Raw genomic sequence first — 26650 nt, 5'->3', positions numbered from 1 at the left:
CTTCGAAAGGTTAGTCATGACACAAATCAACTCCAGCCTCCTGGATTGCCTTGATTCACTACAGTTCACCTACCGCTGCAACAGGTCCACAGCAGACGCCATCTCCATGGCCCTGCACTCTACCCTGGAACACCTAGATAACAAAGACACCTATGTCAGTCTCCTATTTATTGACTACAGCTCCGCCTTCAACACTATTATTCCTACGAAACTCATTTCCAAACTCCATGGCCTGGGCCTCGGCTCCTCCCTCTGCAACTGGATCCTGAACTTCCTAACGCACAGACCACGATCAGTAAGAATAGACAACAACACCTCCTCCACGATCATCCTCAACACCGGTGCCCCACAAGACTTTGTTCTCAGCCCCCTACTATACTCCTTATACACCTATGACTGTGTGGCTAAATTCCCTTCCAACTCGATTTTCAAATTTGCTGATGACACCAGCGTAGTGGGTTGGATTTCAAACAATGATGAGACGGAGTACAGGAATGAGATAGAGAATCTGGTGAACTGGTACGACGACAATAATCTCTCCCTCAATGTCAACAAAACGAAGGAGATTGGCATTGACTTCAGGAAGCGTAGAGGAGGACATGCCCCTGTCTACATGAATGAAGTTGAAAGGGTCGAGAGCTTCAGGTTTTTAGGTGTCCAGATTACCAACAACCTGTCCTGGTCCCCCCATGCCGACACTATAGTTAAGACATCCCACCAACGGCTACTTTCTCAGAAGACTAAGGAAATTTGCTATGTCACCAACTTCTACAGATGCACCATGGAAAGCATTCTTTCTGGTTGTATCACAGCTTGGTACGGAGCCTGCTCTGCCCAAGACCGCTGGAAACTACAAAAGGTCGGGAATGTAGCCCAGCCCATCACGCAAACCAGCCTTCCATCCATTGACTCTGCCTATAATTCCCACTGCCTTGGTACGGCAACCAGCATAATTAAGGACCCCACGCACCCGGACATACTCTCTTCCACCTTCTTCCGTCAGGAAAAAGATACAAATGTTTGAGGTCACGTTCCAACTGACTCAAGAACAGCTTCTTCCCTGCTGCCATCAGACTTTTGAATGGACCTATCTCGTATTAAGTTGATCTTTTCTCTACACCCTAGCTATGACTGTAACATTACATTCTGTAATCTCTCCTTCCTTCCCTCTGTGCGGTATGCGCTGTCTGTCATGCAAGAAACAATACTTTTCACTGTATACTAATACATGTGACAATAATAAATCAAATCAAATCAAATGCTTCCTTGATGCCAATGGCAGCCATTCTCACTTCACTGATGTTCAGCTCTTTGCTCTTGTTTGGACTCAGGCAGTAATGAAGTCAGGAGCCGAGTGCTTCTGGCAGAACCCAAACTGAACATCACTGAGCATGTTGTTGCTGAGTATATGCCACTTGATTGCGCATTTGATGACACTTTCCATAGCTAAGCTATTGATTGAGAGTAGACTGCTGGATGATATTTGGCTAGATTGGACTTTTCCTGCTTATATAGACTTGCAAACAATCAAATTGCTCTTTCCTGAATGTCGTTGAGCCTTTGCAACTTCAACCATCTGAATCTGTAGTCAATCTTTTATTACACTTCTGGCTTGTTCATAAGCATTTGATTTTTTATTGGCTTCCTTACTATTCCACAATTGCATTCAATAAGTAAAGAATTTGAAACCCGGCCAGAATTTGCTGATAACCTGCGCCATGCTACTGCCGTGTCTGTGGTAGATGGCATTATTATGGAGCTGATGTTTCACTATTTTGCTGTGAGTTCCTTATACCACTATGGATGCCATGCCCTAATTTTCTGGAAATGTCGCACCATTCTACAAAGACCTTCTTTCAATGGCCCCCGACCAGCGCCACGTAGACCGCGCGCGCGATTCGCGACGATTCTCCGGGGACCGGAGAACCGCGGGAGCCACGTCGGACCCGATCTCGGGTTTGACGCCCATTCTCCGCTCCCGCGTCGATCACAATTTCAGCGCGGAGACTCGGAGAATCCCGTCCCCTGTCATTTCTCGAGAGAGAATTTCATCTTTGTCACCGTGCAGTGATACTGCAATTGAATGTAGTGTTCTTTACCTGACATTCAGGCCGGGATTCTCCGACCCCACGCCGGACAATCGTCGGGGAGCGCGAGAATCGCGCCACGCCGCCCCAACGCCGGCTCGCCGATTCTCCGGCGCCGATTTTCGGGCGCCCACGGGATCGCTGCCATGCCAGTCGGGGGTCGTTGAAAGCGGCCCCCCTGGCGATTCTCCGGGCCTCAACAGGCTGAGTGCCCGCCGAGTTTGGCTGAGTCCCGCCGGCGTGGGTTACGTATTGTCCCACCCGGCGGGACCTCGGAGTTCTGTCTGCGGTTCCATTCTGGTGGGGGGGCGGTGGAATCTGACCATGGGGGGGTCTCCACGGTGGCCTGGCCCGCAATCGGGGCCTCCCGATCGGCAGGCAGGCTAGTTCCATGGGGGCCTATGTAGGTCTCCGCCATATTGCCCGGGGGCCGGCACAGAGATGGGAACCCAGGCGCATGCGCGAACTCGTACCGGCCGTGGCGCGCATGCACGGACTCGCGCCAGCCTGCTTTCGGGCACCGGAGCCGCGGAGACCACTCCGGTGCCGTACTAGCCCCCTAGGAAGGGGTGGATAGCTGCCAGGTAAGGCCCATTGACGCCGGAGTGACTCGTGCCAGTTTTCACACCGGCGACAGAACTTGGCCGCAGGATTGGAGAATCAGTGTGGAGCAACAGAAATATCATTAGGCTATCCAAGCGACCAATCATATTAGAATATTTTCACAGACAGCCAAACGGGAAATAAAAAGTACTGAAGTAAAATTGCAGTACACTGGGTGAAGGTAGAAGCTGAAATAGTCTGCAATATTTTTAATATTAAAAACTGAGCTTAAAAATCAACTAATTAAATCGCTTAACAAATGTTCACGGTTCCAATTTTCTTCAGCGCATGTTCTGTTATTCAACAAATTTTAATAACTGCATCGCTATTTTAAAAAAAAACTGTTACACCTGATTGAACAAGGTGCATGAACAAGGTGCATGGACAAGGTGCAACTTTTTATGGGGTTTCGGACAGCAGTGTGGGAGCAGGACATTCTAGCTGATTCCAGTGATTGTTGGCTTTTAAGCAACACAATCCATGGCGGAACCCTGAGTAATAGAATTTGGGAATTCCCGACTAATCTACATATGCCCAACGTTTAGAAATTGCAATCAGTTTTGGGGGTAATGGCGATGAACACTGACAATTCACCATCAACCCCATTGCGTCCCACTGCCCAACCCCACCATGTCCCAAACTCCATCCAGAAAATTTTGGCTCTTGTCATAAAATAAATACTCCTACTAATTACAGTCCAGGTCATTAGCTACCTTTGTAATCTGTAAGACGAGGCTGTTTAATATATAATTCTTCACAATGTTTGTATGCACATACACATGTCTATATGCAATTATGCATGTTTAATGTACTGTATCAGCCATGACCTAGCTGGTTACTCTTGCCTTCAATTCACAAGGTTATGGATTCAAGTTGCACTCCAGGTTGACATTCTTTTCACAGTACTGATGGAGTGGAGTGCTGCACTGTCGGATATTCTGTCTTTTGGATGAGATATTAAACGGAGGCCTGCCTGGCCTCTCAAGTGGACGCAAACCATCCCGTTGCATTATTTGGAAGAAGTTAGAGGAATACTCCCCTGTGTCCTGACCAGTATTTAAATTAACATTGACGGAAACAGAGCATCTAATCTTTATCGCATAGCTGCTTGTGGGAGCTTTCTCTGCATCACTTAGCTGTCATGTTTCCTCAATTGTAACAGCGACTACACTTCATTTGATTGGCTGTATTTTGAAATATCCAGTGATCACAAAAGGTGCGAGAGAGATGCAAATATTTTACAATTGCTGTTTACACTAACGGACACATTATTTATATGTCTTGGAGCTACACTGTTCATTTTTTACTACTCTGGATGAATAATGTAAATGTTCTGTTGCTTGAAGAGAATGTTTTTGTGGTATTATACCTGAGCTTCCTGGAGCGCTGTGACACAATTTTCAGTGAAAATCTGACTGCTTCTGGGTATATTAAGATGGTTAAAACTTTCAGACTTCCAGCACCATTGGAGGGAATGGACCAGAATTCTGCATTTGGCAATTTGTTTATAGCATTAAATAGAAGCGATCTAATTCATGTCATAATCTGATTTAAAATATAAGACTTTGCTTTTTGACTGTAATCACACATGCTCATAATAAATAATGCATGTTTTCCTTTCAAAACAGAGGTGAATAATTTCCCAAAGATAATATTAGCAAACGTTCACACATACCATTCAATATTACTGAAGTTGACCTTTTCTTTAGGAGAGAAGCATACAGCAGCTGATTGATGTACGTTCTCAGGGTAATGCACTACATAAATAAGTACATCCCCCACCATCTGGCCTGCAAAATCCTACCAACTGTCCTGGCTTGGTACAATTCACACCTCTTTAACCTGGGGTTACCCCATCTCTGGATCTGTAAAGATTTAATCACCTGCTAATGGTCGCATTCCAAGCATTGTTTGGCATCTTTGAATTTGTCTATATATGTGTTTCTGGAACATACCTCTTCATTCACCTGAGGAAGGAGCAGCGCTCCGAAAGCTAGTGACATCGAAACAAACCTGTTGGACTTTAACCTGGTGTTGTAAGACTTCGTACTGTACATAAATAAGGACAGATGAGCTTTAATATGACTTTCTTGCTATTCACCCACTGCAAATACATTTCTTTTTTCTGCTAGAGTTCTCAGCATGGTGGATCCTCAACATCTCTGGCATCAACCAAAGTTTGCAGCTCCATGGATGACAATGATGGGCCTGGTTGTGAAGGTAAAGATCAAACCAGTGAACCAACATTCTTTGAACAAGTGGTGTTATGATATTGCTACCATTGCGGAGCTGCTTATTTCTAACTTATTATTAATGCTGATTGTGCTGTCACCCGTGAATCTTCCAGTTTAGTTAGAGGGGAGATACTGCATCAGAGATGGGAGGAAGGTGAGGTTGGATTCTAACTCTGAGGAAGGGAAGGAGCGGGAGTTGACGAGATGGCTTTGGGGTTGGGAAACCCAGAGTTGGTGTGGGTGGATAAGGAATTTGAGAGACTGGAACCGGGAAGATTTAGGTCTGGGAGAGATCATAAAAGTCATGAGGTAGATTGGGTGTGCTGAGGAAATTAGAAGAGCCATGGATTGGCTGATCATAGGGGCACTGGTATATATGGATCCAGCAGGTAAGTGGAAAGGCATTACCTCCTGGTGCAGTAGTCTTCGCTCCCATTAAGCCAACAGTTTCTTTTCTGAGGCTTGGAAAACTCACCCAGTCAGGGATAAATTTAAATTGGTTCATATATATGAGACGCACAGCATGATACTTAAATTGCCAACCTGCCTCTTGTGCTGCGTTCATAAGTTCACAGGAAATAGGAGCCGCAGTATGCCTTTTTTTTTGTTTATGGGACATGGGCGTCGCTGGCTGTGCCAGCATTTATTGCCCATCCCTAATTGCCCTTGAGGGGGCATTTAAGAGTCAACCACATTGCTGTGGATCTGGAGTCACATGTAGGCCAGACCAGGTAAGGGTGGCAAATTTCCTTCCCAAAAGGACACTAGTGAACCAGATGGGTTTTTACGACAATCTACAATGGTTTCATAGTCATCATTAGACTTTTAATCCCAGATTTTATTGAATTCAAATTCACCATCTGCAGTGCTGGGATTTGAACCTGGGTCCTCAGAGCATTGCTCTGAGTCTCTAGTTAACTAGTCCAATGATAACACCATTATGCCACCACCTATTGAGCCTGCTGCGTTCATCAATAACGTCATGACTGATCTGATCGTCAGTCAAAATCCCGGAACTCCCTCCGTAAGAACACTGTGGGTGGACTGCAGCAGTTCAAGAAGGCAGCTCACCACCACCCTCTCAAGGGCATTTTTGGATGAGCAATAAATGCTGGCCGAGCCAGCGACGCCCACACTCCATGAAAGAATAAATGAAATTGTGGCTTTAACTCCACATTCATGATTGGCCTCATCACCCTTGTCTTGTAGATTGAAAATCTTTGTAACTCAGCTTTGTACATGTTTAATGACCCAGCCTCCACCATTCTCTATGCAAGAGAATTGCAAACACTAACAACCTTCTGAGAGAAGAAAATGGGTGATCCCTAATTTTTAAAACTGTGCCCCTTAATCCTCGATATCCCCATGAGGGGTAACATTCTCTCAGCATCTACCCTCACAAGCCCCATCATAATTTTGTATGTTTCAATCAGATCACCTCTCATTTTCCAAACTCCAACCTTTCCTCAAAAGACAAACCCTACAACCCGGGAATAAGCCTCATGAACCTTCTCTCAACTGCTTCCAATGTAAGTATATCCCTCCTTTAGGAAGGTGACCAAATCTGTACACTGTATTTTTGGTGTGGTTTCACCAAATTGCTGTTTTTTTTTCCTTAATCTTTCCTGGGAAGTGGATGTTGCTGACAAAGCCAGCATTTACTGACCGTCCCTAATTGCCCGTGAATTGTTTGGCTTTCTAGGCCACATCAGAGGGCTGTTAAGAGTCATTCACATTCTTGTGGGTCTGCAGTCAAATGAAGGCCAGACTGGGTAAGGATGGCAGATTTCCTTCCATCAGTGAACCAGATGGATAACCACATGGTCACTTTAACTGAGAATAGAGGTGCAATTTACTAGCATCGTCACGCTGATCCAGATATACATATTTAGGCTCATTTCATAGCACTTCCGAGCTGGCAGGGGCATTGCCAGGGTGCCCAATTGGTACTGTCAAGGGTCTAGGCCCGAGGAGGGCTATGCCCTTAAAAGGGGGAGAGGGGCAGGTATGAAGGGGCCTAATAAAGGTTGGGGGGTGAAGGGTGGGGGTCCTGAAAGGGGAAGGTCCAAAAGGTCTGAAAAGGGAGGTGTCCCTAAGTGACCCGATAACAGGTAATCCTCACTTGGAGGGGTGTGGGTTAGTCCCCATATGTGCGGGGGGGGGAGGTGGAGGGGTTGACATTGCTCATGGGTGGGGGATGTAGGGGTTCCTCATGCTCCGTTAGAGATCCGGGCCTCCTTTCAAAATGGCGCCACGATCTTTGCGTCTCATCGGTCGCGTTCAGCTCCTCAGTGTTGAAAACATTTCCAAGTGTGGGCTTGAGCAGGGAGAAACTCCCCAAGACTCAAGAAAATGACTAAGGGTGTGAGTTACCCAGGTGGCTATCTAATGTGACTCAAGTTGGATACGGGGCCTCAGCAGGGAACATGCGGCTGAGGCTGCACTTAGTCCCGTTCCCTGCACTGAGGAGCCCCGCTCGCTGAAACTTCTCAGTACAGGGAGAGATCGGGGCACCATTTAAAAATGGCATCCTGATCTCTCGGGGCCCCTGACGTGACCCTCGATCCCATCCCCCCCCCCCCAAGTCCCAACTCACTGTAAGGAGGCACCTGGAGCTCCCCTCACCCATGCAGGGCACATCCTGCCTGATCACCGCTGTGCCAAAAATTGCAGCTTGGCACATTGACAGTGCCAAGATGCTTGGCTGGCACTGCTGGCATTCCAGGTAGGCTGTGCCAAGAAGCTTGGATGGCATGTGCAGTGCCAGGCTACTACCCTGCCCAGAAGGCATGCACGTAGGGGCCTCCAATCCCCTGGGAGATCTCCACAAGCCACTCTATCTGGTGCCCGTTTGTGGAGACTAGTACTGAACGACACTCGCCAGAGTGTCTCCAAGGCAAAAGGGATAGATCCCAACGCCTTGGTTACCTCAAGGAACTGAGGTGAGTCTAGCTGTCTGGCTCAAATATGCAATTTGCCAAAAGGTAATCCCATCCATAATGGGCGGGCTTAACATTACCATGCCTTGCGAGATCCAATGCTGTCTCGCAAGGCTTGGCAAGCCGGGTAAGATACCGGGAGTGGGTTCTCACTTCATTTTCCAGCCACGTTGCGTCACGATGCACTGCTTTTCAGGTACAATGAGGCTGGTATCATGGAATCATAGACTTTACAGTGCAGAAGGAGGCTATTCGGGCAATCGAGTCTGCATTGGCCCTTGGAAAGAGCACCCTACATAAGCCCACACCTCCACCCTATCCCCGTAACCCCACCTAACCTTTTTTGGACACGAAGGGCAATTTATCATGGCCAATCCACCTAACCTGCACATCTTTGGACTGTGGGAGGAAACCAGAGCACCCGGAGGAAACCCACGCAGACACGGGGAGAACATGCAGACTCCGCATAGACAGTGACCCAAGCCGGGAATCGAACCTGGGACCCTGGAGCTGTGAAGCAACTGTGCTAACCACTGTGCTACCATGCTGGTAAATCGTGCCCTAAGTGTAGGTAGATAGCGGTGTGGATTTCGCCCAAAAAGCCAGTGAGAAACCCCCCAAACTCACCCAAAATGAACTTTTTAGGTTGATTCACGCTCGTGATTTCCATTTCAGATTTTATTAATTGAATTCAAATTCCAACAGCAGCCATGGTGAGCATTGAACCCATATCCCTAAGGTATAGTCTGGGCCTCTCAATTACTGGTCCACTGACATTTACCACTATGCCACCATCTTCCCTACCTTTATACTCCATACCCTTTACAATAAAAGTCAACATTCCATTTACTTTCCTAATTACATGCTGTCCCTGCATGCTAACCTTTTATGATTCATATACATGGACACCCAGTTCCTCTGCACTGCAGAATTCTGCATTTCTCTCAACTTAAACAATATTCCACTTTTCTATCCTTCCTGCCAAAGTGGGCAAGCTCACATTTTGCCACATTATATTCCATCTGCCAAATTTTTGTCCATTCACTAAGGGCGGGATTCTCTGGTCCTCCAGCTGCGTGATTCTTGGTGGCGCACCCTTCGCTGGCCTTGGAATTCTCTCTTCCCACTGCTTGTCAATGGGATTTCCCATTGAAGTCACCGCATGCTGTTGGGAAACCCATGGTTGGGGTGTGCTGCCAGCGGGAAAAGAGAATCCCAATCCCAAAAGAGAATTTTGGCCTAAACCTATCTTTCCCCCTTTGCAGACTCTCTGTGTGTCCTCCTTACAACTTGCTTTCCTATCTAACTTTGTATCTTCAGAAAACTGGTTACAATGGGCTAGATTCTTTGGCCGTGCCTGTCGCAAGATCGCCAAGGGCGGGACGCGGACCATGTAAAGGTCCATTGACATCAGCCGGGGATTTCTGGTCGCTGGGTGAGCGTAGCCGCAGAATCCAGCCCAATATATTCAGTCTCTTCATCCAGGTCCTTAATATGGATCTTCAATATTTGGGCTGTGCTTCAGATTTTTAACATTTCTACATCGACCTGACCAAAGCCTGCTTGTTTAGGGGACTAAAGCTCCCTCCTTTCATTTTTATACGGAGCTTTGTGTATACACATCGATAGGACTCTTTACAACAGAATATTCACTCTATCATAAAAGGCACAATTAGTAACAAGTTCGACCACCTTTTGTTTATTCCTAATGTTCCAGCATGCAAATATATCTGGAATATTTAGCGTAAATGTTGGATGATGTTTGCTATTTGTTTTGAATTGTGCACTTTATCATCTTGAATTGAGAGGGATCTCCTTCTGGGTGTTAAAATGATAAGACACCTGTGTCTTAGGGTCCCCGACTTAAAATAAGAGGGTTCGCACATCGACTACAATTTACATGACAGTTCTTGTTTTGATCATCCTCTTTATGATGATTCCTATATTCTGTTTTCTCTAATTTTTTCCCCAATATATCGCATATATTTCTATCCTGATTTGTAAAATGCTGTAGTTCTATATTTTTCATACAGACTTTCAAACTTTGTGTTAAAATAATAAAGTTGCATTTCAATAAATAAACCATTTATAATAAAAGTGCACAATTGTTTTCAGGAAGAATGGTGACTCATCTGCATCTCCTTGGCAGAGAGACAGTACCAAAGTAAATACTTACTGCTCACCGAAACTGAACATTTGGCATTTTAAAACAGTTTAGCCTTGAAATTATTGTTGGCAAAACTGGTGGATCAGTAGATTCTATGATTCACCCTTGTGGTTATTCCATCAAACACATTAACCCATTTAACGTGAACCATTTAAAACCTACGTTAAAGGGAAGGGTATCAAGTATTTTTCCACAAATGTAGCCGGTGATAATTTACAAGCCGTTATCTTTACATAAAAGCCTAGTTTTTGTGACATGGCCGTAAGTTTAACAAGTACTCATTCTTGCAGATGTTGCCGAGGAAATGTTCCAAGTACCAGCATCCATAGCTGAACGTTACAAAGTTGGAAGGACTATCGGGGATGGAAATTTTGCAATTGTTAAAGAATGTATAGAAAGGTTTGTATGTAACAACGTTAAAGCAGACATTGGCTGTTTGAGCAGAAGTGTTAAGGGTAGATTTTCCTCAAAGCTGCATTTAGGGAATCAGTGATCTCCGGGCACAATGCAGTCAAAGAATCCAGTTCAATCAGTTCTCCCACCTCTTGTCGGCATGTCCAAATGTTCTTTTTATAATAAGGTGACGCAGGTGAATGAGACCCTGCTTCATCCAACAGATGGGTGATTGTAGGGGACCACAAAGGTGGCTTTGGCCACATGAATTGGAGGGTGAGCATGAATGTTGACATGTACCCCCCTTTCCCCATGGATGAATTGAAGTACATGGACCTTCTGGCAATAGTCAGAGATTTGAAGCTTGGTGCTGGGAGTGCTGATGCAGGCTTGAGACATCTGAATTGCTTGACAATTTCCTCCCCGATGCTGGTACACAAGGCATAGCCTTGGATAGGAGTGTGATTGGAATGCACCTGAGCCATGCAAATAGAAACCACACAGGAAAATCTCCCGCATTCATTTTAACTCAAAAATTGTTGTATGACGGAAGTCAATATATTTATCAAATACTTGTATCATCTGTATCATCTGCAGATTATAATTTCTATTAATTTTAAGAAACTCTTTGCAGCAAATCAAAATAACTTTTCTAATTTATACTTGTGCTGTGCTCTATTTTTAATGCTTTATTTTCCTTCCATCAGGTCAACCAGTAGAGAATATGCTTTGAAAATTATTAATAAAAGCAAGTGTAGAGGCAAAGTGAGTACTGAAATAATTATTTTACTCAAATGCTGGGAATAGTTGGAATATTATATCCTTGTAGTATTGAAGCATTGGGCTGGATTCTCCTGCCCCACCTCCCGCAAGAACGTCACGGGCAAGACGGCGACAATGGAAAAATCCATTGATCTCTGCCGGGATTCTCCGTTCGACAGGCGAATGTGGCCGGAGTATCCTGCCCAGTGTTCCTGTATAGGAGAAGTTTGCTATGTCTGTTCGTGGCCTTGCGGTTTGAAGCTCAGTATTGATTAACCCATATTCATGCATATCCTTACTGGATAATTTATGGTGTTTCTTGGATGGGTAATCATTGTGTGGAAAGCAGTGGAGTGCTCCATCTCAGGATGAAGCAAAACATGTCAAACCACAAGCACGGGACAGATAATATGGCTTCTACTGTCTACTCTTGGAAAATGCTGATGCCTTCTGCACTCTCCCTGATGAAAAATATGGGAAAGATACACTCGGGATCCAAAACTTGAAAGAAATAAATTCAAAGTAAAATGTTGTCTAAGATGCGGGGATCTCTCTAATCCTAATTGTAATAGTCAAGACAATTGCAACTGGATGAGTTTGAAAAGTTATTTAAAAGAAATTGCAGTTCCTGGCTAGCTACAGACCAGTCCGGATATGTATATCATAAAATTGTAGAATCCCTACATTTAATCATAGGATCATAGAATCTCTACAGTGCAGAAGGAGGCCATTCGGCCCATCAGGTCTGCACTGACCCTCTGAAAGAGCACCCTACCTAGGCCTAAGACCCCACCCTATCCCTGCAATCGCAGCTAACCTTTTGGACACTAAGGGGAAATTTAGGATGGCCAATTGACCAAAACTACACATCCTTTGAATGTGGGAGGAAACTAGAGCACCCAGAGGAAACCCACGCGGAGACTGGGAGAACGTGCAAACTCCACACAGACAGTCACCCAAAGCTGGAATTGGACCCGGATCCCTGGCACTGTGAGGCGGCAGTGCTAACCACTGCATCACCATGCCACCCCTCACCACAAACTTCACAGAATTTATTATGTGAATTGTAATAAGTACAAAATTATGATATTTAACAAGGCAGTGGATCTGTCCACTCACTCTGGAACACCAGCTCTCAACTTCGGTTGGCTGCGGCTCTTTTCTCTTGCCCTATTCACCAAAGTCTATCTTCTTTCTTCTTGCTGTATATCTAGAAACGTAAAACTTGTTGCCTATTAACTCTTGCCAGCAACTACCTCTATGCATGGCCAGTAGCATCCTTTGGTTCTGATTGGCCTAAACAGCATATGATCAGTCCTTGATTGGTTAAATGGTGCATGGTCAATGACTAATTGCTCTCTGAAGGGTGATGGTCATCTTCCCATTAACTCCTGCCTTCTTTGATTTTCCTTGAAATTGATTTCCTTTAGAGCTCATTGACCCAAAAGACACAACCTTAGGTGTTCTGGAAAGTTCAAACACCTATATGTAACTTCTTACTGACAGGCTGATGCCTGTGGCAAGTTACTTAAAAACAAATAACTAACAGTCCAAGAGGTACACAATCTCAAATTAATAGGGCAATTACAAAATTACTGCAGTACATCTGAAATGAATACATAAAGATGGTTAGTAGCAACATACACATTACAAAATACCATATTCTACTAATACATTGCATGTTCATAAGAAATAATAGTCGCAAAGCTACATAACTACAACTCCATTACAGAAAGTGATAAAAACCGAAGTAATGCATGAAATGAAAATCGCTTATTGTCACGAGTAGGCTTCAGTGAAGTTACTGTTAAAGCCCCTAGTCGCCACATTCCGGCACCTGTTCGGGGAGGTTGGTACAGGAATTGAACCTTGCTGCTGGCCTGCCTTGGTCTGCTTTAAAAGCCAGCGATTTAGCCCACTGAGCTAAACCAGCCCCTGCATAACATTTAATGTATTCTTTGAAGGAAAATAACAATTTCTTTTTCAGGCACTTTAAGTTAATAAGCCAAGACAATTTAAGACATAGAAGTGTAGTTTGAAACCTAAAGCTATTTTACTTCACACGGCATATTTTTGATGGTAATACAGCATAAGTATCAACCCCTTCCCAAAGTCTAATTGCTGCTTTAGCTCTGTGGGCTAGACTGCTGGTTTGTGATGCAGAATAAGGCCAGCAGTGCAGGTTCAATTCCCAGACCAGCTGAAAATTCTGAATGTTTCCTCTGTGTACCGAACAGGTGCCAGAATGTATCGACAAAGGGCTTTTCACAGTAACTTCATTGCAGTGTTAATGTAAGCCTACTTGTGCCAATAAAGGTTATTTATTTATTTATTTACATTTCTGCAGTATTTTCTTTCATTGTTAAACATTAAGATACTTCACGGGTAGAGTTTTACACCCGCTCCCCAAGGTGGGTCCTGAGGTGGCGGGAGCATAAAATTCCCCCTGGGAACCTGCTTGCCCAAACAAACCCAGACGGAACTTCACACTTGGGTGAACAGAATCTCGGGAGGTCAACCCACCCTTTCACCTATTAAGGCCCTTAAATAGCCACTCAATGATCAATTAATGGCAATTTCCTGCCCAGCCTCAATTTGTAGGCTCGCGGGATCAGGTGTGAGTAAGGTTGGAACCAGAGAAAAAAAACTTTTCTCCATCGCGGGTGCGAATGGGGGAGGAGCATCCCAGTCCGAAGGCCCCTTCAGCTTTGGGGCACCCTCCAATCTGGGATTTTGGGGCTCTGCCCCCTCAGCCCAGGCCAACACCTCAAAACCGTTATCACCACCCTCCCAAACGCGGGACCTCCAGGTCTTACTTTTACAAAGGCCGCGGGACTTGGATCCAGGCAGAGCTCTGCAGTACCGCTTCTGGCCACTGCAGCACTGTGCCTGGCCAGTTTGGAGAGCTGCTGACACCCCTCACAAGCAGGAGTTGATCATAGAATCCCTACAGTGCAGAAGGAGGCCATTCGGCCCATTGAGTCTGCACCGACCCTCTGAAAGAGTACCTCCAAGGGTGGACAGAAATTCCACCTGCTACCAATCAACGCTTAAAGTGAGTGTTAAATGGCAGCAGGCTTCCGCAAATCAGCAGTTGCGCACCAACTCTCAGGATGGCAAGCACTGAGTGCTCTCCAACCTTAAAATTCTACCCCACATGTATCCTCTAATCAAGCCATAAAATGTAACAATGATTCTCTTCAAAAAATTGTCCTGTGGTAAAACGATAAGACCCAACGCTACTTTAGCCTAAGGCAATTTGGCACAAATCACTTGTCAAGTAGGAATGCACCTAAAATCAAGGCCTTCCACACTCGGCTAAATGATCATTACACTTTAATTCCTTCAAGGTTGCACATAAATAAACTAAAATAATTAAATTTATTAAACATGGACTTCCCTACAATGTCTTTTAGTGATGCATGGCATTTTCTTTTCTCTTCAAAAGGTAAAACTGACCTATCATAGATCAGATAAGTAAGTTCAAATTGGTAACTGTACAGGGCAAAATAATGGATTCTCAGAAATTAAGAGAAGAATATGCCATTTAAACTATTGAATTTACTCTTTTTTTATTGTTCATGGGATGTGGGCATTGTTGGCTAAACCAGCATTTATTGCCCATCCCTAATTGTCCTTGAGAAGGCAGTGGTGTGCTGCTTTTTTGAATCACATCAGCCTGTGTGTAGCAACACCTGTGATGATATGCATAAAGCAATTTTGTACAGAATGTTATGCATGACCTCCGACCACTAGGTGGAAGTGTAAACCCACTATGTGACCATGTGGCAGGGGAGTTGGGAGTAGGTCGTGTTGGAGGCTAGACGTATTTTGCAGTAGCTCTACAATAGTTAATTAGTGTTAGTAGTTTATTATTTTATTTATCCTAGTTACCTTTATAATGCAGTTGTTTCATAATAAATTATTTAAACTAGATGTTCTGTAGTTCATCATTCACTTCGGCCAGTCTACAGAACATGACAACACCCACATGTTACGATCCCAGCTGGTGTTATAACTGGACGGGAACATTCCAGATGGAACCATGGCTGAAAAGACCGTGACATTTACTTATACAACATGGAGGAACAGGACCGCTAATTAGTTCAAACAACAAGAACGAAACATTAATTAAACATAAAAAATATCAAATTATGATACAATACTCCTTTACTTTAGTTTAACAATTACACATAAATTTTAAGATTAACATGGATTACAAAGTACATCTTAAAATGCAATGGCCTCATTAACAAGGCCCCTTTAAGCGCATAAGATGACTGTGGTAAGACACACTCCTCTCTGCACCCAAGTGAATGTCTGTGGATTTCTCCTCAAAATCCCCCCAGGTGACTCTTATACCATGCACCATCTTGTCTCACTGACCTCCGGCTTCCACACAAGTGATTTCACTTCCGCTTTCAAAAGTCACGCTTTCAAATCTTCTTTTAAATTATGCTCTCCCTCTGCTGCTTCCATCAAGGTTTCACTTTCAGGTTTTACACCTCTCACTTCAGATTTCCTTTGTCAGATTTCCTTTTATACAAACTCTGAGGTCCAGCCACAGCTTTCCACAATTATTTCAAATCTTGGGAGGGATAATCCAGTCGCCGACGCCAAAATAACGTTCGGTGATTGGCCGGAGAATCAAAGCTTGCTCCAAAATCGGGGGAAGCGCTGCTTTCACGATGCTCCACCCCCTCCAAAGGGGCATACTCCTGCAGTATGCCGCATGCTATAACATCGGCCTCAGGATGTTGCCTGAGGCCCTCCTCCTCGCTTCTCCGCTCCGGATCGGCAGAGTTCCCGACGGCATGGGTCTCTCATGGTATTACTTGTCAGGTGCTCGGCGTGGCGGCTACGGACTCAGTCCAGCGCCGCCACAGTCGGGGGAGGGCCGATCCGCGAGCAGGGGGGAGTTTGGCAGGGACTAGGGGCACTGTTGGGGGGTGGTCCGGGGGTCGCCCGGGAGCCAGCCAAAGGGGAGACAGTATTTGGCAAGCCGGGTCCGCACGCGGCCGGCACCATGTTGCACGGCACGGCCGCTGCAGGCCGCCATCGTGCGCATGCGCGGCCACTGACCCGGCAATTCTCCAGCCGTATCGGCAGCTAAAGCCTGGTGCTCTACGCTGCCTGCATGCTAGGCCCCCAGCCAAATGGAGGATCGGTGGTCGTTTTGCGCCGGATTTTTGGCCGTAGAGGCCACCATTCCCACGCCGGCGTCAGGACTTAGCTTGAGAATCGGAGAATCCACACTACCAGAAGGATGTGGAGGCTTTAGAGAAGGTGCAGAAGAGATTTACCAGAATGTTGCCTGGTATGGAGGGCATTAGCTATGAGGAGAGGTTGAATAAACTTGGTTTGTTCTCACTGGAACGAAGAAGGTTGAGGGGCAACCTGATAGAGGTCTACAAAAGTATGAGGGGCATAGACAGAGTGGATAGTCAGAGGCTTTTTCCCAGGGTAGAGGGGTCAATTACTAGAGGGCATAGGTTTAAGGTGCGAGGGGCAAAGTTTAGAGGAGATGTACGAGGCAAGGTTTTTACACAGAGGGTAGTGGGTGCCTGGAACTCACTCGCTGCCGGAGGTGCTGGTGGAAGCAGGGACGATAGTGACATTTAAGGGGCATCTTGACAAATACATGAAAAGGATGGGAATAGAGGGATACGGACCCCTGACGTGTAGTAGATTTTAGTTTAGACGGGCAGCATGGTCGGCGCAGGCTTGGAGGGCCGAAGGGCCTGTTCCTGTGCCCTATCTTTTTTTGTTCTTTGTTCTATGTCTCCCAAACTTCAGTAATTTCGTACAAACCTGAGCACTACTGCAGGTCTCCTTCTGACCTCTCACGACCCAATACCGTTTCAACTCTGTGACTTTACTGAACAGTAATCTGTTCTGATTCCCAGTTTCCTCTGTTCTGTTAACGGCAATCTTCTTGGAAACTTCTCTTCATTTCTCTAGTTTCTTTAACTTGTTGGACTTCAGGTTTTCTGCATCTATTTTCTTTTTTTTGATAAATTTAGAGCACCCAATTCTTTTTTTTCCAAGTTTAAGGGCAATTTAGCATGGCCAATTCACCTACCCTGAACATCTTTTTTGGGTTCTGGGGGTGAGACCCACACAGACACAGGGAGAATGTGCAAACTGCACACGGACAGTGACCCGGGGCCAGGATCGACCCGGGCCCTCAGCGCCCTGAAACAGCAGTGCTAAACACTGTGCCGCTGTACTGTCCCTGGCATGTGTTTTCTTAACCATTACTCCATAGTATGTATTTGCAAGGCTGAGGGAGCTGTGCCCTCTTTAGCCTTCTAAAACTAACTGCTTCTAGCAGAGCTGTGAGAGCTGCTTTATCTCTCATTAGCTTTCTCCAGCAGCAATCAAATTAGCTAAACTAAAACTTAAAAGTTTCTCTACCTTACAAGACCCCAGTTGCTAAGCAACCACTGCTGATTTATTTACTCTTAGCCCTCTCTAAGCACAATAGAATTACAGTTGGAATTGAAACCAACCCCTACACATGCAAACACCTTTTTCCAGCATGAATCTAACAATGGGCACGATCCTCCGGCCACGCTGCACTGGAAAAGCAGCTCTCCGCAGCACAGTATGGCCGTTGAGAGCTGGGAGACTCCACTCCTGGGATTGACCCGGCTCGCAGCATCTCGTGGGATTCAACGCCACCTTGCGAGACGTTGCAAAGTGAATCCCGTCCACAATGGGTGGGATCACTTTTTGGCAAATCTGCACATTAGAGCGAGGCAGTAGGCCTTCCTCTAATGTGCAGATTCCCGAGGTATCTGAGGCTTTGGGGTTCAATCCCTTTGCCTCGGGGATATTGGGCGTGTGTCGTTTGTTACTGGTCCCCACAAACAGGAACCAGATGGAACGGCACTCGTGGGGGTCACCCAGGGATCGGAGGCCTCCAGCTGCAGGGTGGTGCCCTGGCACTGCTGATGCCAGCCTGACACCTTGGCTGTGCCAGCGTGGCACTGCCAGCTGGTATGGGCAGTGCCAAGGTGCCAGGTTGGCGCTGCCAAGGTGCCAAGCTGGCATTTTTTGTGCAAGTGATCGCGCCCGGGTAGCCGAGCGTGGGCGTTGGAGAAGTGCTGGGGGCCGGGGGACCCTCCTATTTTGCGTTCAGGCTAGGGGGGGAAGGTCGGGGATTCTTTTGGGGGACTCAGAGATTGGTTCGCCATTTTAAAATGGCGTCCTGATCTCGCGCTACAACGAGGAGTTCTGGTGAACGGACCTCTCCATTGTTAAAAACTGGGCTATGTGCAGCCTCGGCCGTGCGTTCCCCGTTCAGGCCCCATATTCAAAGCGAGCCATGTTGAATAGCCATGTGTTTCTTGGCATTGCGAGTGCTGGAAATACGAGACTAAATGCACTCGTTCGGGACTTTGTTCCCTTTTGGGAAGATCATGCCCTATAGGTTTTACCCTCCCTGGTACAGAAACATTAAATTAAACCCTCTTAAAACTATACGTTATTTCTAAAGTTTGCCAATGCAAATATAAAACCCTTTAAACTACCTTTGTTTTTCTACATACAGCACTCTTAGGAAGTGTTGTCAGCCATGGTAACTCTGTCATTTTCATCTCAAATCTCTGTCCTTACTTCATATGGGCGGCACGGTTACACAGTGGTTAGCACTGTTGCTTCACAGCGCCAGGGTCCCAGGTTTGATTCCCGGCTTGGGTCACTGTATGTGCGGAGTCTGCACGTTCTCTCCGTGTCTGCGTGGGTTTCCTCCGGGTGCTCTGGTTTCCTCCCACAAGTCCCCAAAGATGTGCTGTTAGGTGAATTGGACATTGTGAATTCTCCCTCTGTGTACCCGAACAGGTGCCGTCTTGTGGTGCCTAGGGGATTTTCACAGTAACTTCATTGCAGTGTTAATGTAAGCCTACTTGTGACAATAAATATTATTATTATTCGTATTTTAAAATCCTTAAACAAGTCAGCCCATGAATCCCAGTACGTAGGGAATTATTGTGGTTGGTCAGTCTCTGCAAACCGATTGCCATTCTGGACTTTTGCTTAGGCCAGTAAATCCTTCCTATGGTGGAAATTTCAGAAAATAAAATGTTAATTAAGGTTTAAGCAGTGCACAGTACACCTGTGGATAATAGTTCTTTGCCTTTATATTCCTCTGTGCTCTGAAGACTAATCCCAACATCCAAAACAACATTTTTCATTGTTTTGATTTTGTCAGGAAATGCATGTCTGTGTAAGAAAGTTGGATTAAGAAAATGCTTCTTTTGCCCCTGACAGGAGCACATGATCCAAAATGAGGTGTCGATTTTACGGAGAGTTAAACATCCAAACATTGTTCTTTTAATTGAAGAGATGGATACACCAAGTGAGCTTTATCTAGTCATGGAACTTGTCAAGGTATGACCAATTTGTTGAGAATTGAGTCATAGATAGAAATATAGCTTATAAGAAGAAAAATGACATGTTATTCCAATTGTATTTCATGGAGTTCTATCCTCAGATGAGTAAGACATGTTTATACTTTAACAACCTTTGTGAGATGTGCGATTGATTGACTTGTTAGTTGATTGGGCAAGCATTCTGATTTAGTTGTATTTAAGTTTGTTTTGTGAAAAGGTTCTCAAAATTACCAAAAGCATCTTAACTGCAATGAATAATATATTCATATATGGAAACTTGAAAGTTGCAGAAACAGTTTCCATTGAAACATTTGGTAGGAAATGTACATCACAAATTTAGTCATACAGTGTCATTTATTCTTCAGGGTGGAGATCTTTTTGATGCAATTACTTCCACCAACAAGTACACAGAACGCGATGCTAGTGGGATGCTGTACAATCTGGCCAGTGCTATCAAATACCTGCATAGCCTTAACATTGTACACAGGGACATCAAACCAGAGAATCTGTTGGTAAGTTATGAACTTTGAAATAAGTATTCTTAAATAATTACTTACAATAATGACAACATGAGCAAACAAACATACTGCTCAACACTATGAAACAATGTTAGAAATAACTTTGAACCCTAACCCTCCACAGACACCCCCCCCCCCACACACACACACAGACACCTCCCCCACACAGACACCCCTCCCCCAGAAAAACAGCCCTATCTGGAAGCTAGAGAGTAGTCCAGACAGGGGTTGTGGAAAGCATTATAGCTGTAATACTCACCTTCCTGCTCCACATGTCCATTTATCAAAGGAGAACAGTTTTGCCTGCGTCAGGTTCCCATGGATCCACTGTCTGCAATCCATTCATGGTTTTCGAGTAGTGATTGGTGATTAACAGCTCATAAAAAAACATTTGCAGGTTTGATCTAGTCATGTGCCTTCACACTTCAATGGCCTAAGTGGTGAAACCCTAATGTTTGTAAACATTGCCCACATCAAAGAGGTGAAAGCCACTCCAATCACTCAAGCGTGTGATTCCACTGCACTTATTTCTTTTTGATGTGGTCAGTGTCTACAAACATTGGGATTTCACCACTTGGGCCACTGAAGCATGAAGGGATATGAATGGATCAAAGCTGCAGATGGTTTATATGGGGCAGGAGGGTTCAGGGCTGATTTACAGTGCGAGGGGGGGACGCTGATGGGCTCAGAAGGTCTCTACCATCATGAACCTGGTGAGGTGGACCTGTGGTTGCCCTCTTGGCCCACCACAAGTTCCACACCGTCGGGTTCACAATTGCTGAGAGGACAAGTGAACCTCGCCCACGTGATTCCCTGCTGCAGGGACTGGAGAATCACGGGAGGGTTGAGCACAGGGCGCCGGGTCTGTTAATTGATGCAAATGAGCCATTGCGACCCATTCACAATTATTTCCATGCTCTCACTGGTATGCGGCAAGGAACCCGTTCACGCTGCCAGTGAGGGGTTGGAGCATAGCGTTCAGGTCGGCACCCAGCATCGATCTCAATTTTCCCCCAACACCCGATTCCCTGTCCCATCAGGGAACGCATTCTGGGCATACTGAGGACGGAGAATCCCGCCCAACACGTTTGCAAGACTATATTTCTGCCAACCAGCAAGTTGTCAAGTAAAAGGTCAACATTGTAAATATGGAAAGGTATTCAGATGACTTTTTAAGAAGTTCATTTAATGAATCGAAAGGTAAAGTAAATTTCACATTATTGAAAAAGTAGCCTCGCATGATTACAATGTGTAAATGTTTAAGCTTTTCTCATTGCCTTTACGTATTCAATCTAGATATCCGTTGTGATAGTAGTTCTTTGTTTACTTGAGGAGCTTTATGGAATTGTGACTGCAATCCAACTGCCTAATTGTTTGACAAGTGTTTGACTTTGTTTACAGAGCTGGTTTGAAGAGTCTATTTGTTTACTTGGGGCATTTTATAGGTTGTCCAATGGTTTTGAACCATTATAGTTGATGTGACCATCAATTCACTTGAGTCAAGAGTAAAAGTAAACCGTGGCTTTAATCAACTTAGAACAGTGCCTGCCTGCGACTGAAACAATAATGTGCGCCGCCTACAGGTCGACTGCTCTTTATACCCCCCCTCAAGGGGAGGAGCCATGGGCGGAGCCCATACGTGTCCCAACATGTTCCCCTATGGATGATGCCATACAGTGGCCCATAGGTGAAGCCCACAAGGGCAACAGCATAGCATAGATGCAAATACAAAGGCAAAGCATGATACTGATACAGTGGTGGATTATTGGTATAATACATTCATCACATGTTAAAAAAATGAAGTCCGGCGGGGGTGACGGGTTCATAGGTGAAGGGGGAATGGTGGGCGGGAGCCATAAAGGGACGGGGCGCTGATCATGGTAGGTTGGGCGGGATATAGTGGAGGGGCGGTGGTGGTGGTAGTGGTGGTGGTGGTGGAACCGGCAGGTGCCAGGTCCCGGAGGGAGACCGTATCTCGTCGGCCATCGGGGTGTTTGATATAAGCGTACTGGGGGTTTGAGTGTAGGAGCTGGACCCTTTCTACCAGAGGATCGGCCTTATGGCTCCTGACGTGTTTTCTGAGTAGGACTGGCCCCGGTGTCTTCACCCAGGACGGAAGCGAGGCCCCTGAGGTGGATTTCCTAGGGAAAACAAATAGGCGGTCATGAGAGGTCTCGTTAGTGGCTGTGTAAAATAGGGACCTAATAGAGTGGAGCGCATCGGGGAGAACCTCCTGCCAGTGAGAAATTGGGAGATTCCTGGACCGCAGGGTCAGTAAGACGGTCTTCCAGACCGTTGCGTTCTCCCTCTCTACCTGCTCGTTTCTCCTGGGGTTATAACTGGTCATCCTGCTCGAGGCAATGCCCTGACTGAGCAGGTAGTGACGCAGTTCGTCGCTCACGAACGACAAGCCCCGGTCACTGTGGACATAATTGGGGAAACCAAACAGGGTGAAGACACTATGTAGGGCTTTAATGACGGTGGATGTGGTCATATCGAGGCAAGGAATTGCAAAGGGGAAGGGGAAGAACTCATCAATAATATTGAGGAAATGGGTATTGCGGTTATTGGAGGGGAGGGGCCCTTTGAAATCGATACTGAGGAGCTCAAAGGGCCAGGATGCCTTTACCAGGTGGGCCTTATCTGGTCGATAGAAGTGCGGCTTACACTCCGCACAGATTTGGCAGTCCCTGGTCATGGCTCTGACCTCCTCAGGGGAGTAGGGCAGGTTCCGGGCCTTGATATAATGGATAAGCCGGGTGACCCCCGGGTGGCAGAGGTCATCGTGGATAGCCCGTAGTCGGTAATCTTGCGCGCCGGTGCATGTGCCGCAGGACAGGGCATCTGGGGGCTCGTTGAGCTTCCCAGGACGATATACTATATCGTAGTTATAGGTGGAGAGTTCGATTCTCCACCTCAAAATCTTATCGTTCTTGATTTTGCCCCGCTGCGTATTGTCGAACATGAAGGCTACCAATCATTGGTCGGTGACGAGGGTAAACCTCCTACCAGCGAGGTAGTGCCTCCAGTGCCGTACGGCTTCCATGATGGCTTGGGCTTCTTTTTCGACCGAGGAGTGTCGAATTTCAGAGGTGGTGAGGGTGTGCGAAAGAAACGCCACCGGTCTGCCTGCTTGATTGAGGGTAGCGACGAGAGCAACCTCTGATGCGTCGCTCTCCACCTGGAAGGGGACGGACTCGTCCACCGCACACATCACGGCTTTGGCGATGCCCGCCTTGATGCAGCTGAAGGCCTGGCCTCAGTTGCCAGTGGAAAGATGTTGGCCTTGATTAGTGGGCGGGCTTTGTCCGCATAGTTGGGGACCCACTTGGCATCATACGAAAAGAACCCGAGGCACCTCTTAAGGGCCTTGAGACAGTGAGAGAGAGGGAGTTGCAGGAGGGGGCGCATAGAGTCAGGGTCGGGCCCTAGGGCCCCGTTCTCCACGACGTAGCCGAGGATGGCTAGTCTGGTCGTGCGGAAAACGCATTTCTCCTTGTTGCAGGTGAGGTTGAGGGTTTGGGCGGTTTGGAGAAATCGGTGGAGGTTGGCGTCATGGGCCTGCTGATCATGGCTGCAGATGGTGACATTATCCAAGTACGGAAATGTGGCCCGCAGCCCATACTGGCCCACCGTTCGGACCATTGTTCTTTGGAACACCGAAACACCACAGCACGGTAGCATTGTGGATAGCACAATTGCTTCACAGCTCCAGGGTCACAGGTTCAATTCCGGGTTGGGTCACTGTCTGTGCGGAGTCTGCACATCCTCCCCGTATGTGCGTGGGTTTCCTCCGGGTGCTCCGGTTTCCTCCCACAGTCCAAAGATGTGCAGGTTAAGTGGATTGGCCATGCTAAATTGCCCTTAGTGTCCAAGATTGCCCTTAGTGTTGGGTGGGGTTACTGGGTTATGGGGATAGGGTGGAGGTGTGGACCTTGGGTAGGGTGCTCTTTCCAAGAGCTGGTGCAGACTCGATGGGCCGAATGGCCTCCTTCTGCACTGTAAATTCTATGAATTCTATGATAACCCCGTTCGTGACGCCAAAGGGGACCCGGAGGAAGTGGAAAAGGCGGCCGTCTGCCTCAAAAGCTGTCTCCGGGTGGATTGGGAGCTGGTGATATACAGACTTCAGCTCCACCGTGGAGAACACCCGGTTGTGTGCGATCTGGTTTACCATGTCTGCAATCCGGGGAAGGGGGGACGCATCGAGTTGCGTGTACCGGTTTAAGGTTTGGATGCAATCAACAACCATCCGGAATTTTTCCCCGGTCTTGACGACCACCACCTGAGCTCTCCAGGGGCTATTGCTGACCTCGATGACTCCCTCCCGCAAGAGTCGCTGGACCTGATAAAAGCCCTGTCCTGTATGCTATACCGCCTGCTTCTGGTGGCGACTGGTTTGCAGTCGGCGGTGAGGTTTACGAAGAGTGAGGGAGGGTCGACTTTTAGGGTCGCAAGGCTGCATATGGTGAATGGGGGCACGGGCCCCCCGAACTTCAGGGTTAGGCTCCTGAGGTTGCATTGGAAATCGAGTCCCAATAGGAGAGGAGCGCAGAGGTCTGGGAGCACATATAATTTAAAGTTTGCATACTCGGCACCCTGTATTACTAGGGTTGCGGTAGTGCACCCTTGGATTTGCACCGAGTGCGACCCAGAGGTGAGGGAGATGGTTTGGTGCGCCGGGAAAATTGGGAGCGAGCAGCGTCTTACCATGTCCGGGTGAATGAAGTTCTCTGTGCTCCCGGAGTCGAAGAGGCAAGGCGTCTCGGGCCCGTTAACCCGGATGGTCATCATGGAGCTCTGGAGGTGCTTGGGTCGCGACTGGTCCAGGGTGACTGCGCTGAGTTGCGTGTAGCCGGCGTGGTCGGAGGTGCTGGGTCGGCTCCGTGATGTTGCCCATGTCGATCGTACGCGTCGAGCGGCGTAGCAGATGGCGGCCAATGTTGCGGCCCCCGTTGGTCGAGCGTGGCAGGCGGCGAGGAAGATGGCGTCCAAGATGGCAGCCCCCATGGATCGCACGTAGCTGGCAGCGTGGGGGAGGATGGCCAAGATGGCAGCCCCCGTGAGTCGCACGTGCTGTGAGGACTGGAAGATGGCTGCTCCCACTGATAGCACGAGGCTGATGAGGGGGGCGGAGTCGGCAGACGCACTGCCACGCTGCGGGGTCTGCAGGCCTGTGAGTCTGAGGATCGGGCCTGTGAGTTAGAGTCCCTAGACCTGGCCAGGCAGACTTTGGCGAAATGTCCTTTTCTCCCGCACCTGCTGCAGTTCGCGTTGCGGGCCGGGCAGTGCTGCCGGGGGTGTTGGGACTGGCCGCAGAAATAGCAGGGTAGCCCCCCATGATAGGCGGGTGGCCGTGCGGCACAGGCCTGGGGTAGTCTGTGGTCGGGGGTCCACGAGGGGGTCATGAGGTCAGCCGGGAAAGCGGTAAGGCTCTGGAATGCCACTTCCAGAGAGGAGGCTAACCTTACCGTCTCATCCAGATCCAGGGCCCCCTTTTCGAGTAGGCGCTGTCTCACGTAATTAGACCGGACTCCCGCCACGTAGACGTCTCGGATGGCGACTTCCATATGCTGAGTGGCCCAAACAGCCTGGTAATTGCAGTTGCGTGCGAGGGCTTTGAGGTCGCGTAGGTAGTCATCTAGCGACTCCCCGGGACGTTGGCGGTGAGTGGTGAGGATGTGACGCGTGTAGACCTCGTTCACGGGCCGTAGATAGAGGCGTTCGAGCATTGCGAGGACATCTGCGTAGGAGGAGGCCTCGTCGAGTTGAACAGAGATTCGATGGCTCACCCGTGCGTGGCGGAGGCTCAGCTTCTGTTCATCAGTGACGGAAGGCGTGGAGGCGGCTGCGAGATAAGCCTTGAAGCATCAAAGCCAGTGCAAAAAAAATGTATTTCGCCTTCGCGCCTGCAGATCGAGTTCCAGTCGGTCAGGTTTGAGAGCCGATTCCATCGTTGCGTTTAAGTTGATTAAATTGATGCCACCATCAATTCACTCGAGACACGAGTAAAAGTAAACCATGGCTTTAATCAACTTAGAACCGTGCCTGCGACTGATACAATACTGTGCACCGCCTACTGGTCGCCTGCTCTTTATACCCCCCTCAAGGGGAGGAGCCATGGGCAGAGCCCGTACGTGTCCCAACATGTTCCCCTCTGGATGATGCCATACAATGGCCCATAGGTAGAGCCCACAAGGGCAACAGCATAGCATAGATGCAAATACAAAGACAAAGCATGATACTGATACAATGGTGGATTATTGGTATAATACATTCACCACAATATACTTGTTCTGATCACAAAATATATAATAGATAAGGGGTAGGATGAGGGGGTTTAGAGTGGTCAGAATGTTCAACCATACTTAGATGAGCCATTGGTTGCATTGGAAGCATCAGTCCAAGGTTTATTTGTGAATATAGGTGGGCCTTGCAACCCATTTGCCCTAGATTCAGCCTGCTCCATTTTGGTCATATAAGGTTTGGACCTCTGAAGGATCCCACCTCCCGGTAGCCTTTAGCGAAATGGGGGTGGGGGGGGGGGGGTG

General features: G+C 47.2%; 1 protein-coding gene across 4 annotated transcripts in view; it reads left to right on the top strand.

Annotated features, from left to right (window-relative positions):
- The window catches only part of dclk1a (doublecortin-like kinase 1a), a 514704-nt gene that overhangs the window by 391355 nt on the left and 96699 nt on the right, over positions 1–26650 (top strand). For all 4 annotated transcript variants that reach the window (XM_072477022.1, XM_072477021.1, XM_072477023.1 and 1 more), the window contains 5 exons: positions 4823–4910; positions 10321–10429; positions 11131–11188; positions 19460–19579; positions 19947–20093. In XM_072477022.1, coding sequence (XP_072333123.1) covers positions 4823–4910; positions 10321–10429; positions 11131–11188; positions 19460–19579; positions 19947–20093 — 522 coding nt within the window. The remainder of the gene's footprint in view (positions 1–4822; positions 4911–10320; positions 10430–11130; positions 11189–19459; positions 19580–19946; positions 20094–26650) is intronic.

Source organism: Scyliorhinus torazame, chromosome 15 (genome assembly GCF_047496885.1).
Source record: "Scyliorhinus torazame isolate Kashiwa2021f chromosome 15, sScyTor2.1, whole genome shotgun sequence".
NCBI classification, from domain to species: Eukaryota; Metazoa; Chordata; class Chondrichthyes; order Carcharhiniformes; family Scyliorhinidae; genus Scyliorhinus; species Scyliorhinus torazame.
The sequence above is the reverse complement of the archived record's forward strand: the minus strand, read 5'-3'. Positions and strand labels throughout refer to the sequence as shown.